Source organism: Phacochoerus africanus, chromosome 15, assembly GCF_016906955.1.
Source record: "Phacochoerus africanus isolate WHEZ1 chromosome 15, ROS_Pafr_v1, whole genome shotgun sequence".
NCBI classification, from domain to species: domain Eukaryota; kingdom Metazoa; phylum Chordata; class Mammalia; order Artiodactyla; family Suidae; genus Phacochoerus; species Phacochoerus africanus.
In genome coordinates this window covers 130,059,709-130,070,561 of record NC_062558.1, presented here as the reverse complement: position 1 = coordinate 130,070,561, position 10,853 = coordinate 130,059,709, and the positions used below count along the sequence as shown (strand labels likewise).

Below are 10,853 nucleotides of genomic sequence, written 5' to 3'. Positions count from 1 at the left end.
AGGAATTCAGCTCCCAAAATATTTACCTCTCAATCATACTTTCTAAGAAAGCATATGAAGAAGGTGCTGTGTGAGATGCAGGTAACATGATATTCAACACAGCTGCATAGGGGGGTTCAAGCTGTTTTCACAACAAGACGCCAAATTGCAGTGGCTCAAACAAAACAAAAGCTTGTTTCTCACTCACGTAAGAGTACACGGTAGTGACCAGCTTCACGTGGTAACTACAATTCTATAACTATGGAGAAAGAAGATTTTGGTGGGCAAATGGCAACTGCCATGGCAGTCTGACCCTCCTATACCAACACTTCTGCCCAAATGGAACAAACACCTGCCCCATGGGTGACAAACAGCTGCACCCAGGTTAAAAGTCCGAGATATCTGGACAGCTCAGCCCTTTCCAATGAATCTGGATGTGATTCCTCAGGAGGTAGGACTCTGAGATAGCCAACAGACAGTTAATAGAGCAAGAACGGGGTAACTGCGATGGAGAGTCCCACTGGGGGGAAGAGGAATGGAAAGTACGGGAATCACTGTTCCGCAGAAGTGACCAAACCCTTCTAGGCATAAACTGAAAATACTCCCTGTGCTGACAGTGGAGAATGTTGTAGTTAGTCCTGGTTGTCTTTGGTTTGGTCCTCTGTAAATTGCTTCCCAATGCACAGTCCCTCTTGGCCTTGGTTTTGCCCTCTGGGTGGTTTCTCCTTGACCATAGTCATCCAAGACCGTATCTGACGTGGCATTGGGAAGCATGGCCTCTTTAGGGGCTGTATAGCTTTGGCAGTTCATTTCCAGTTGGTATGAGTTTGGGGCCTGAGAAGTGCTTTCAGGCTTAAACAGTTGCAGACTGACTTTTTCAGGCCAGGCTCCTGTTTTTTTTATTTCCAGTAACATCCAAGTCTGAGCTAAGCTCTTTTTCTCTCAGCCTAATGGTGGTTAACCTGAGGTCATCTTAAACCTAGCTACAACCTTGAGCTGACCATTGCCACAGGGCACGATTCTTTAGTTTACTTGAGAAATCTTTTTTCTTTTTTTTTTTTTTTTGGCTTTTTAGAGCTGCACCCATGGCATATGGAAGTTCCCAGGCTAGTGGTCGAATTGGAGCTGCAGCTGCTGGCCACAGCCACAGCCACAGCCACAGCAACGTGGCATCCAAGCTGTGTCTGTGACCTATGCTACAGATCACAGCAACACCAGATCCTTAAACCACTGAGCAAGGCCAGGGATCGAACCTGAATCCTCATGGATACTCGTTGGATTCGTTTCCTCTGGGCCAAAATGGGAACTCCTATGTGAGAAATCTTAAAGGACCTTGAAAATACCTTTGAGTAAATCCTTCTAGAGTTTGAATACCAAATTGATTGGTTTTTCCAATCCTGAAAGGCCCTAATTTCTTCTATGCTGCTTAATCTGGTACCAGTAGCCACCTGAGGCGGTTGAGCATTAGAAATGCAGCTGTTTGGAGTTCCCACTGTGGTTCATGGGGTTAAGAACACAACAGTCTCTGTGAGGATGCGGAGTTGATGCTTAGCCTCGCCCAGTGGGTTAAGGATCCAGTGATACTGCAAGCTGCAGTGTGAGTTTCAGATGTGGACTGGATCTGGCATCACTGTGGCTGTGGCATAGGCCTCAGGGGCAGCTCTGATTCGACCGTTAGCCTGGGAACTTCCATATGCCACAGGTGTGGCCATTAAAAAAAAATAAAAACCAGAAATGTGGCTGTCCGATTTGAGATGTGCTGTAAGTGCAAAACACTCTGGACTTCGAAATTTCATTTTTTTAAAAAAATTAATAATCTTTATCAGATTACTTCTTCAAATTATAATATTTTTATATGTTGGGTTAAATAAAGTATTAAAATTAGTGTTACTTGTGTCTTTTTATTTTTTTAAATTTTAAATTATATTTGTGGCTTCTGCAATACATCTGAGAGACTGAATAAACAAACAATGGCGGCCAGACTGTATTTAACAATAGAACTGTGACCTATAACCTCTGACAGTAGAGCAATTGGTTCACAAAGGTCAGGGCTTGGTTGACAAATGCCAACTTTCCTATTTGTTTCCCTCACTCCCCTCAGAACAGGGATAGTTAAGAAATCCCTCCTCACTTTTTTAGTCTAAGAAGGGGCTAACTGAAAAGGACTCCTTTGTTCTTGCATATTCCAAAATAGGACTCACTGGAGTTCTCTTGTGGTGCAGTGGGTTAAGGATCCCATGTTGTCACTGCAACGGTTTGGGTTGCTGGTCTGGCCCAGACACTTCCACATGCCGAAGGAATGACCAAAAAAAAAAAAAAGTAAAATAGGATTCACCCCTACCCTTCCTCAATGACTCCCTTGTTCTATAAAACCTCAAAAAAAATTTTTTTTGGCGACACCTGCAGCATGTGGAATTTCCCAGGCCAGGGACCAAATTCATGCAACAGCAAAAATCCCGAGCCACCACAGTGCCAACACCAGGTCCTTAAATTACTGTGCCACTAGGTAAGACCTGTCTTATACAATTTTTTTTTTTTTTTTTTGGTAAGACCCCAGCTATGTATACAGAAGTTCCTGGGCTAGGGGTTGAATTGGAGCTGCAGCTCCTGGCCTATACCACAGCCACAGCAACACTGGATCCGAGGTGCATCTTCAACCTACACTATAGCTCAAGGCAATGCTGGATACTTAACCCACTGGGCGAGGCCAGGGACTGAACCTGCATCCTCATGGATTATATGTCTACTCTTCTCTTTTCCCATATAGGTTACTACAAAATATTGAGTATATTTCCCTGTGCTATTCAGTAGGACCTTGTTGTTCATCTATTTTATATACAGTAGTGTGTGTATATTAACTCCTCTAATTTGTCCCTCCCCCTTCCCCTTTTGGTGACTATACATTTGTTTTCTATGTCTGTGGATGTATTTCTGTTTTGTATGTAAGTTCATTTGTATCATTTTTAATAGATTCCACATATAAGCAATATCATATGATATTTGTCTTTGTCTGACTTCACTTATGAGAATCTCTAGTTCATTAGTGTTGCTGCAAATGGCATTATTTCATTCTTTTTTTATGGTTGAGATATATATATGTATCTCATATATATATCATATCTTCTTTATCCATTCACCTATCAATAGGCATTTGGGTTGCTTCCATGTCTTGGCTATTGAAAAATAATGCTGCAATGAACATTGGGGTGTTTGTATTTTTTGAATTTCAAAAACCATGTTTTCTTATGTTATATGCCCAGGAGTGGGATTGTAGGATCATATGGTAGTTCTGTTTTCAGCTTTTTAAGGGACCTCCATACTGTTTTCCAATATACATTCCTACCAACAGTGTAGGAGGGTTCCTTTTCCTCCACACTGTCTCTAATATTTATTATTTGTAGGTTTTTTGATGATGGCCTTTCTGACCCATGCGAGGTGAGCTGTCTTCTTTAAAATGTTCCTGGGAGTTCCCATTGTGGCTCAGCGGTAACAAACCCCACTAGTATCCAGGAGGACTCAGGGTCGATTCCTGTACTTGCTCATTGGGTTAAGGACCCAGTGCTGCGGTGAACTGTGGTATAGGTCACAGATGTGGCTAGGATCCAGCATTACTGTGGCTGTGGTATAGGCTGGCAGCTATAGCTCCGATTTGACCCCTAGCCTGCGAACTTCCATATGCCTTGGGTGCGGCCCTAAAAAGATCAAAAATGTTCATGAATGATTGTACGCCCTATTGCAGTAACCTGAATAAAATGCTCTTCATTGTCTGGGGCATTTTGTCTTTCACCTATTGTCATCCACTCTCCAACCAGTCAGCTTTCTATTTGCTATCATAGCACACCACTTCTGCCAATAACTTCTGAGTTACTTAGAGTAATGCCAGCAGTTGTAGGAAAGGGTCCTCCAAATGCAATGTTCATATAAAAATCTAAGCTGTCCTTAACACAAGATCACTCTATTCATCACCATTCCATCCATCAGGAAGGAACAAAAAACATATCCAGGGCCAAATCTTTTAAGAAATTGAAGTGGAAATTCCAGGCATCATTTCCCCTAATGTTTATGTGGTAAACCAAATCACACAGCCCTATCTAGCATGAAAGAAACCTGGGAAATGTGGTCCCTAGCTGGGCAACCATCCTCAGCTACACTTCCGTCGCTAAAAAATTTAATTCTTTCCCAGGCAATCCTTCTGTAGCTGTGGAAGGAGAGAGCAGATTTTTTTCAAAGTATCAATGAAAAGATGAATCCTAAAGAAAAGAATCTTCTTCTTTTCTTTTTTTTTTTTTTTTTTTTGTCTTCGTAGGGCCACACTCATGGCATATGGAGATTCTCAAGCTAAGGGTCCAATTGTAGCTATAGCCACTGGCCTACACCACAGCCACAGCAACACTGGATACGAGCTGCATCTGTGACCTACACCACAGCTCATGGCAACACCGGATCCTTAACTCACCGAGCAAGGCCAGGGATGGAAACTGCATCCTCATGGATACCAGTCAGATTCATTACCACTGAGCCACAACGGGAGCTCCTAAAGAAGAGAATCTTTAGGATAATGGTGGTAGGAGAGCCTATGAAGGCAGTTTTGCATCAGAAGTAGAGGGCAACAAAGTCCAGATTGGAACAGGTCAAAGAGCTCTGGGGGAGATGTCGAAGAAAATAAGGTATATAACATACCTGATGAGTCTAAATACCTAGAAAAGAGGTTTAGGCAATTAATGGAAAGTTTAAATTTTCTGTTCAGCAACTATTTATTGAGCACTATGATATGTTGGACACTGTTCCTAGGTGCTAGGGAACAAAACAGTGTACCAATACCAAAATTATTGCTTCAAGGATCTTACAATCTAGTGGAAATTCTAGTGCTGCTAAGTTTGAATTCATGATACCTATATGCAAATGTTTAAAAGAAATATCTACCTTATCCTGGAGACAATTACATTCAACTCTTTCTGCTGGTTCTTTCAGTATTTCTATATTTTTAAATTACCAGGATTACATAGTCACTTCTGATTTTCCTTTTTTTTCTCCTTTGACTTACATGTTGACTTTTCAGATGAAAGGTGAGGATTTTGCTCTTTTTGGTCTGATTTGTCCTTATCACCCATGTGAATCCTTCTCATCACCCTAACCTCTTAATAAAGTTAAATTATAATGGTGTTTAGATTAATATTCAACTTCTGATTATCATGTTATTTAAACACTGTTAATAGCCAAGTCATGTAATAAAGTGTGATTATTTTAATTTTCTATACTTTTTTTTTGCTTTTTAGGGCTGCACCCATGGCATATGAAAGTTCCCAGTCTAAGGGTGGAATTGGAGCTGTAGCTGCATGCCTATGCCATAGCCACAGCAATGCCAGATCGAAGCCATATCTGTTATCTACACCACAGCCCACAGCCAACACCGGATCCCTAACCATCTGAGTGAGGCCAGGGATGGAACCCACATCCTCATGGATATTAGTTGGATATCTTCCCACTTTGCCACAGCGGGAACACCCTGCTATACAAATTTCTGTTTTTCTAGCCTTAAGGCGTGGAACACTCTCCCCTCACACCTTTCACCTAGCTAGCTCCTATTTATCTTTCAAGTCCTAGCGTAAATGTCACATTTTCAGGAAATCTCTGAAGGACCCTTCCTTCCCCCCTTTCCCACAACCTTCCCTCACTAGAGCAGATGGTGCTGTTCATTCCTTTTATAGAACTTCACTGTTTCTTGCCTGGCATCTATCATGGTTGTAAACGAATAATTATTTAGTGATAAGCTTCTCACTGAACTGTACATTCCACGAGGGCAGGGATGGTACCTCCCCTTTTCATCCCAGTATTTCCAATAACGTCAGTAATAACTTACAGACAGGATTACTTCATGCCCTCCTTAAAAATATGGACTTGAGGAGTTCCCCAGTGGCTCACTGGGTTAAGGATCCAGTGCTGTCACTGCTGTGGTTGCATCCCTGGCCCAGAACTTCTGCATGCCGCAGCCATGGCCAAAAAAAAAAAAAAAAAAAGGACTTGGGGTGGGGACAGAAATGTGATTATCAGTGATGGGAAAAAAAAGTCTTGCCATGGTGATATATTCTCATGGACCTACTCGTGGCCTTTAAATTTTTTTTTTTTTCTTTCTAGGGCCACACCTGTGGCATATGGAGTTCCTTGGCGAGGGATCAAATCAGAGCTGCAGCTGTCAGTCAGCCTACACCACAGCCACAGCAATGCCAGATCCTTATCCTGGTGAGTGAGGCCTGGGATCAAACCTGCATCCTCATGGATACTAGTCAGGTTTGTTTCCACTGTGCCACAACGGGAACTCCGGGCCTTTTAAATTTTGATCATAACTGCTTACGTAGTACCAAAACATCTTGTCATGGGAAAATTAGAGGGTGAAATTATTCACATTATAAGGTAATTGCGCTTTGGCAGGATCACAGTTGTGTAAGTAAAATCTGAGCAATTGTTGTTTATAAATTACTAAATACAGAAGGAGACACCAAAAGCTGAAGTGTTCCTAGCCACTGCTGAATTGGTATTCAGCTGCCACTTCATATAAAGTCAGTCTGAAATGGTTATAATTAAAAGCATGACATGCATTTAATTTGCATATTTCTGGCCAGGAAGCTAAACTAGGGGCTTTTTCCATTTAATACCAAGGTCCTGGCAATTGTCTCTGCTAAAGGAATGAATGAATGAAATGGTGGTAATGCCAAAGATTTTAAACCATTTTCTCAGCTCACACAAATTCACAAGAGCCAGATGTATATAATACAGTAAGCCTACACCATCACCTCTTGGTGTCCGTTGGGGTGAGTTGGTTCCAGGACCCCACGGATATCTGCAGATGCTCAAGTCCATTATATAAAACGAATGCTCTGGGAGTTCCCTCTGTGGTGCAGTGGGTAGCAGCTCAGGTGGCTGTGGAGGCATGGGTTTGATCCCCAGCCCAGCAGTCGTTTAAAGAACTAAAGTATCCAGGGATGCTGCAATGTAGGTTGCAGCTGTGGCTCAGATGCAATTCCTGGTCCGGGCGCTTCCATATGCCCCAGGTGTGGCCAGACAATTGGAAAAGAAAGAAAGAAAGAAAGAAAAGAAAGAAAAGAAAGAAAAGAAAGAAAAGAAAGAAAGAAAGAAAGAAAGAAAGAAAGAAAGAAAGAAAGAAAGAAAGAAAGAAAGAAAGAAAGAAAGAAAGAAAGAAAGTTCTCTTTATGGCTTGGTGGGTTAAGGACCAAACATTGTCTCTGTGAGGATGTGGGTTTGCTCCAAGCCCTCACTCAGCAGTTAAGGATGGATGGGACGTTGCTGCAAGCTACAGCGTGGGTCAAACAAGTAGCTCGGATCTGTGCTGCTGCGGCATAGGCAGCAGCTGCAGCTCGGACTCAACCCCTAGTCTGGGAACTTTCATAAAGGTGCAGCTGTTTAAAAAAAAAGTACTCTGCCCCCTGTATTTGCAAATTCCGCATCCTCAATTCAACCAACCTTGACCTCCCCAACCCACCAATGGGGAGAGTAAGTAGTTGACGATGACAAATAAAAACACCCCCTTTGGCCCCTACGGAGGTCTTGAGATCTGAGCTCAGTTCTCCAGCGGCCCACTTTCTGGGCTCTATTCAGATCCTTCCTCTCTTAACACGACCTGTTTTCAGCTGATGAGCCTATTCCAGGCCTAGGGGAAACTATTTCACTACAGAACTTGGGTATTTCCAAATTTCCTCATTCGAAGGTTACTGTTGACTTGATCTTGTGTGTGCTACCACTGTCTGAGGGTATCCTGACACATTCTGCAGGAACCTCCCCAAAGCGCACTTTCCAGCTTCTAGGCAGACAGGGTATATTTTCACAGTTATGAACTTGCCTCTCACTTAGGACCTAGTCCCTCTACAAGGCCTGAGATGGCAGCAAAGGGAGCTTGCAGACTTTCAAATTCCCCTATCTAAACACACACCTGCCTGGGGGGCTGAGACTTCATCTGAGGGGAAGTCACTGCATAGGGTTTTGGGCAGGGAACGAAAGAGAGTTGCCATCAGAGGAAAAAAAAAAAAAAAAAAAAGGAAAGGCAATTAGAGGATGGTGGGCAGACACGAAAGCTGCTTTATCCTCTAATTTTGCCCAGAGATAACTTTGAGGTCTCTTTGGGTTTGTGCTTTTGGACTGCTACAGCCTCCAAACCGTGCAAGGCCTCGCATCATGAAAAATAAACCGGACTTCGGGAGTCTCCCCCTTCGAGCTGGCAGCGAGAGACACCCAGCACCACGCGCCTTCACCCCCGACGCCAGGGTCGGAGCTCCGGAGGCCGCGCCTGCCCTTCCTTTCGCCCGTCTCCAAGATGGCGACCGCTCCGCCGCCGCGGCCCCGCCCCGGGCCGGCCGGCCCCCCGCCCCCCGCCCAGTAGGACGGCCCCGCCTTCCCGCCACGGGGCCGCGCAGCGCGCTCCCGCCGCCCCTCCCCGCGCGAGCTCCACCCAGGTCGCAGGCAGCGCGGTCGGCGGCGCCTATTTCCCGCCATTGTGCGAAGTGGAGGCTGGGGGCTCCGCACGCGCCGCCTGCCAGTAGCCGGCAGCTCCTCGGCTGCTGCTGCCACAGCCGCTGTTCTCTGAGGCGCCGGGAGGCCGAGCGGCCGGTGCCGCGAGGCTCACCCTGCGTGGGAGGGCGCGGGCGAGGAGCGGCCGAGCCCCCGAGGAGGAGCCGCGGCGCGGGACGCCGGGCCGCGCCGGCTCCGGCCCGTCGGCGAGATGCCCTGTGGGGAGGATTGGCTCAGCCACCCGCTGGGGATCGTGCAGGGCTTCTTCGGTGAGTGGCGGCCCCGGGGGCGGGCCGGGCGGGCCGCCTAGTTGACCGAGCCCCGGGCCCGGCCCCGCTGCGCGGCCCCACGCGGGGCCACCTCGAGGGCTCGCGCGGCCGAGACGGTCAGCCGGGCCTGCGCCGGTGCGCCTTAGACACCCCGGACCGCGGGCCGCGGCTTCCCGGGCCGGGCCGCAGGTGCCTCCCACCTGCCCGATTCGCGGTTCGCGAGCGGCCAAGGTTACGCGGCGAGGAGCTGGCGGCCGGCCGTGATTGACGGCCCGGCTTCCCTTGGTGGCACTGCTGGGGGCCCTAGCCCGGCGGCAAAACTCGGACGGGTCCTTGAACCTTGGGGAGGGCTCGCAGAGATGGGGTGAAGGAAAAGCACTTTGCCTATGGGAAGCCTGCGGGGTATTTCAAAACTTCCGGTGTGTCGGGGGAGTGCTCGCTCGCTCGCAGCAGAAGTTGGCTCCAACTCCTGTATTACACACATCCTCGCGTTTCGAGATATGATTTAGTGTAATAGCTTCATTTTTCTGTTGGGATGCCTTTAAAACCGCTTGGTCTCCGTCTCCTCCTTGTGCCAGAGCTAGTAAGAAATGTTGAACTCCTTAAATGCGTTCCTACATAGAAAGAGCTCAGAATGTTGCAGACAGGCTTAGTAAATTTTAGTTGGAATTATCGTCAATGCCACTCTTCTGCTAGGGTCCACTAAGGAAAATTTAGGTTTGTTTGCCGTTACCTGGGCATTTTGGCCCTACCTTCCATGTCTTTTGCACTTAGGAGGGGTGGAGGCAAACCCAGCCGGCAATCACTGTTAGATCAGAACACCTGACTTGTCAGGAGGTAACAAAGTTGTAGGTAGAGTGGCCTTCCTCACTTAAAGCATCGTGGGATATTAATGAGAATGCCTATTAAGAAGCTAAATTGTTTCCAGCAGCCAAAACTGAAGGCAGAAAATGTATGTATTCCTTGTGGGAAAGACTCACTCAGCAATTCTTTATTCATTTTCCTTATAGCTTGAACTAGTATAGCTATCTGGTTTCCTAGGCGGAAGCTAGAGGCAGCAAATTAGAAGAAGGCCTGGGTTGGCATCTGGATTGTAGCTAATGAGAGTGACAATCTGATAAAGAAGAAATTAAATCTGTATGTAGCTTAAATTAAAAAACAACAACAGTGTATATCCATCAAGGGTGCTTTTGAGGAAGGGGCATTTATCTCTACTATATACTGGTAATTGTTGTTTATAATGAGTACGGGAACTCATCATTGATTTCCAAAATAATGGCCCAGAATGTAGAGTAAAGATTAAATTGCAGGGAGTATCCATTGTGGTGAAGTGGAAACGAATCCAACTAGTATCCATGAGGATGTGGGTTTGATCCCTGGCCTTGCTCAGTGGGTCCAGGATTCAGTGAGAGCTGTGGTATAAGTCACTGACACAGCTCAGATCTGGCGTGGCTGTGATGTAGGCATGGAGCTGCAGCTCCTATTCAACCCCTAGCCTGGGAACTTCCATATGCTGCAGGTGTGGCCCTAAAAAAGCAAAAAAAAAAAAAAAAATTTGCGCAGTTGGCTTAAGAGGATGCAGACTCATGGGTACTTATTCGGAAATGTCTTTCAAAAGTAAGTTTTTGTGGAGTTCCCATTGTGGCTCAGCCTTAACGAACCCTACTAGTATCCATGAGGTCTCGAGTTCCATCCCTGACCCTGCTCAGTGGGTTAAGGATCCAGTGTTGCCGTGAGCTCTGGTGTAGGCTGGCAGCTGCAGTTCTCATTTGACCGCTAGCCTGGGAACTTCCATGTGCTGTGGTGGTGTGGCCCTAAAAAGATGGAAAAAAAAATTTGTGAGAAATACCTCTACCCTAGTCTTGCTGGATAAATTAGATTATTTTATATTTGGTATAGATTCAAATGTATTTGTGTCAGATTTTATCCCCTGTGTGTATGATCCTAAGGGGGCATGTCACATTATAGTACAAAAAGGGTGTACTTTGGATATAAAATACTGGATTTACAGCATTTGTAAAGTTGGTGGGCTATTGTGGGAACCTGCACCTTGTTTTATGTGTTTGCTCTGGAATGTCTTATTCT

General features: G+C 45.7%; 1 protein-coding gene across 2 annotated transcripts in view; it reads left to right on the top strand.

The window, feature by feature from the left end:
• The first annotated feature begins 8,422 nt into the window (after window positions 1-8,422).
• MCMBP (minichromosome maintenance complex binding protein) overlaps window positions 8,423-10,853 on the top strand; it is a 73,218-nt gene continuing 70,787 nt past the window's right edge. For both annotated transcript variants that reach the window (XM_047761972.1, XM_047761971.1), the window contains exon 1: window positions 8,423-8,768. In XM_047761972.1, coding sequence (XP_047617928.1) covers window positions 8,711-8,768 — 58 coding nt within the window. In that variant the 5' untranslated portion in view covers window positions 8,423-8,710. The remainder of the gene's footprint in view (window positions 8,769-10,853) is intronic.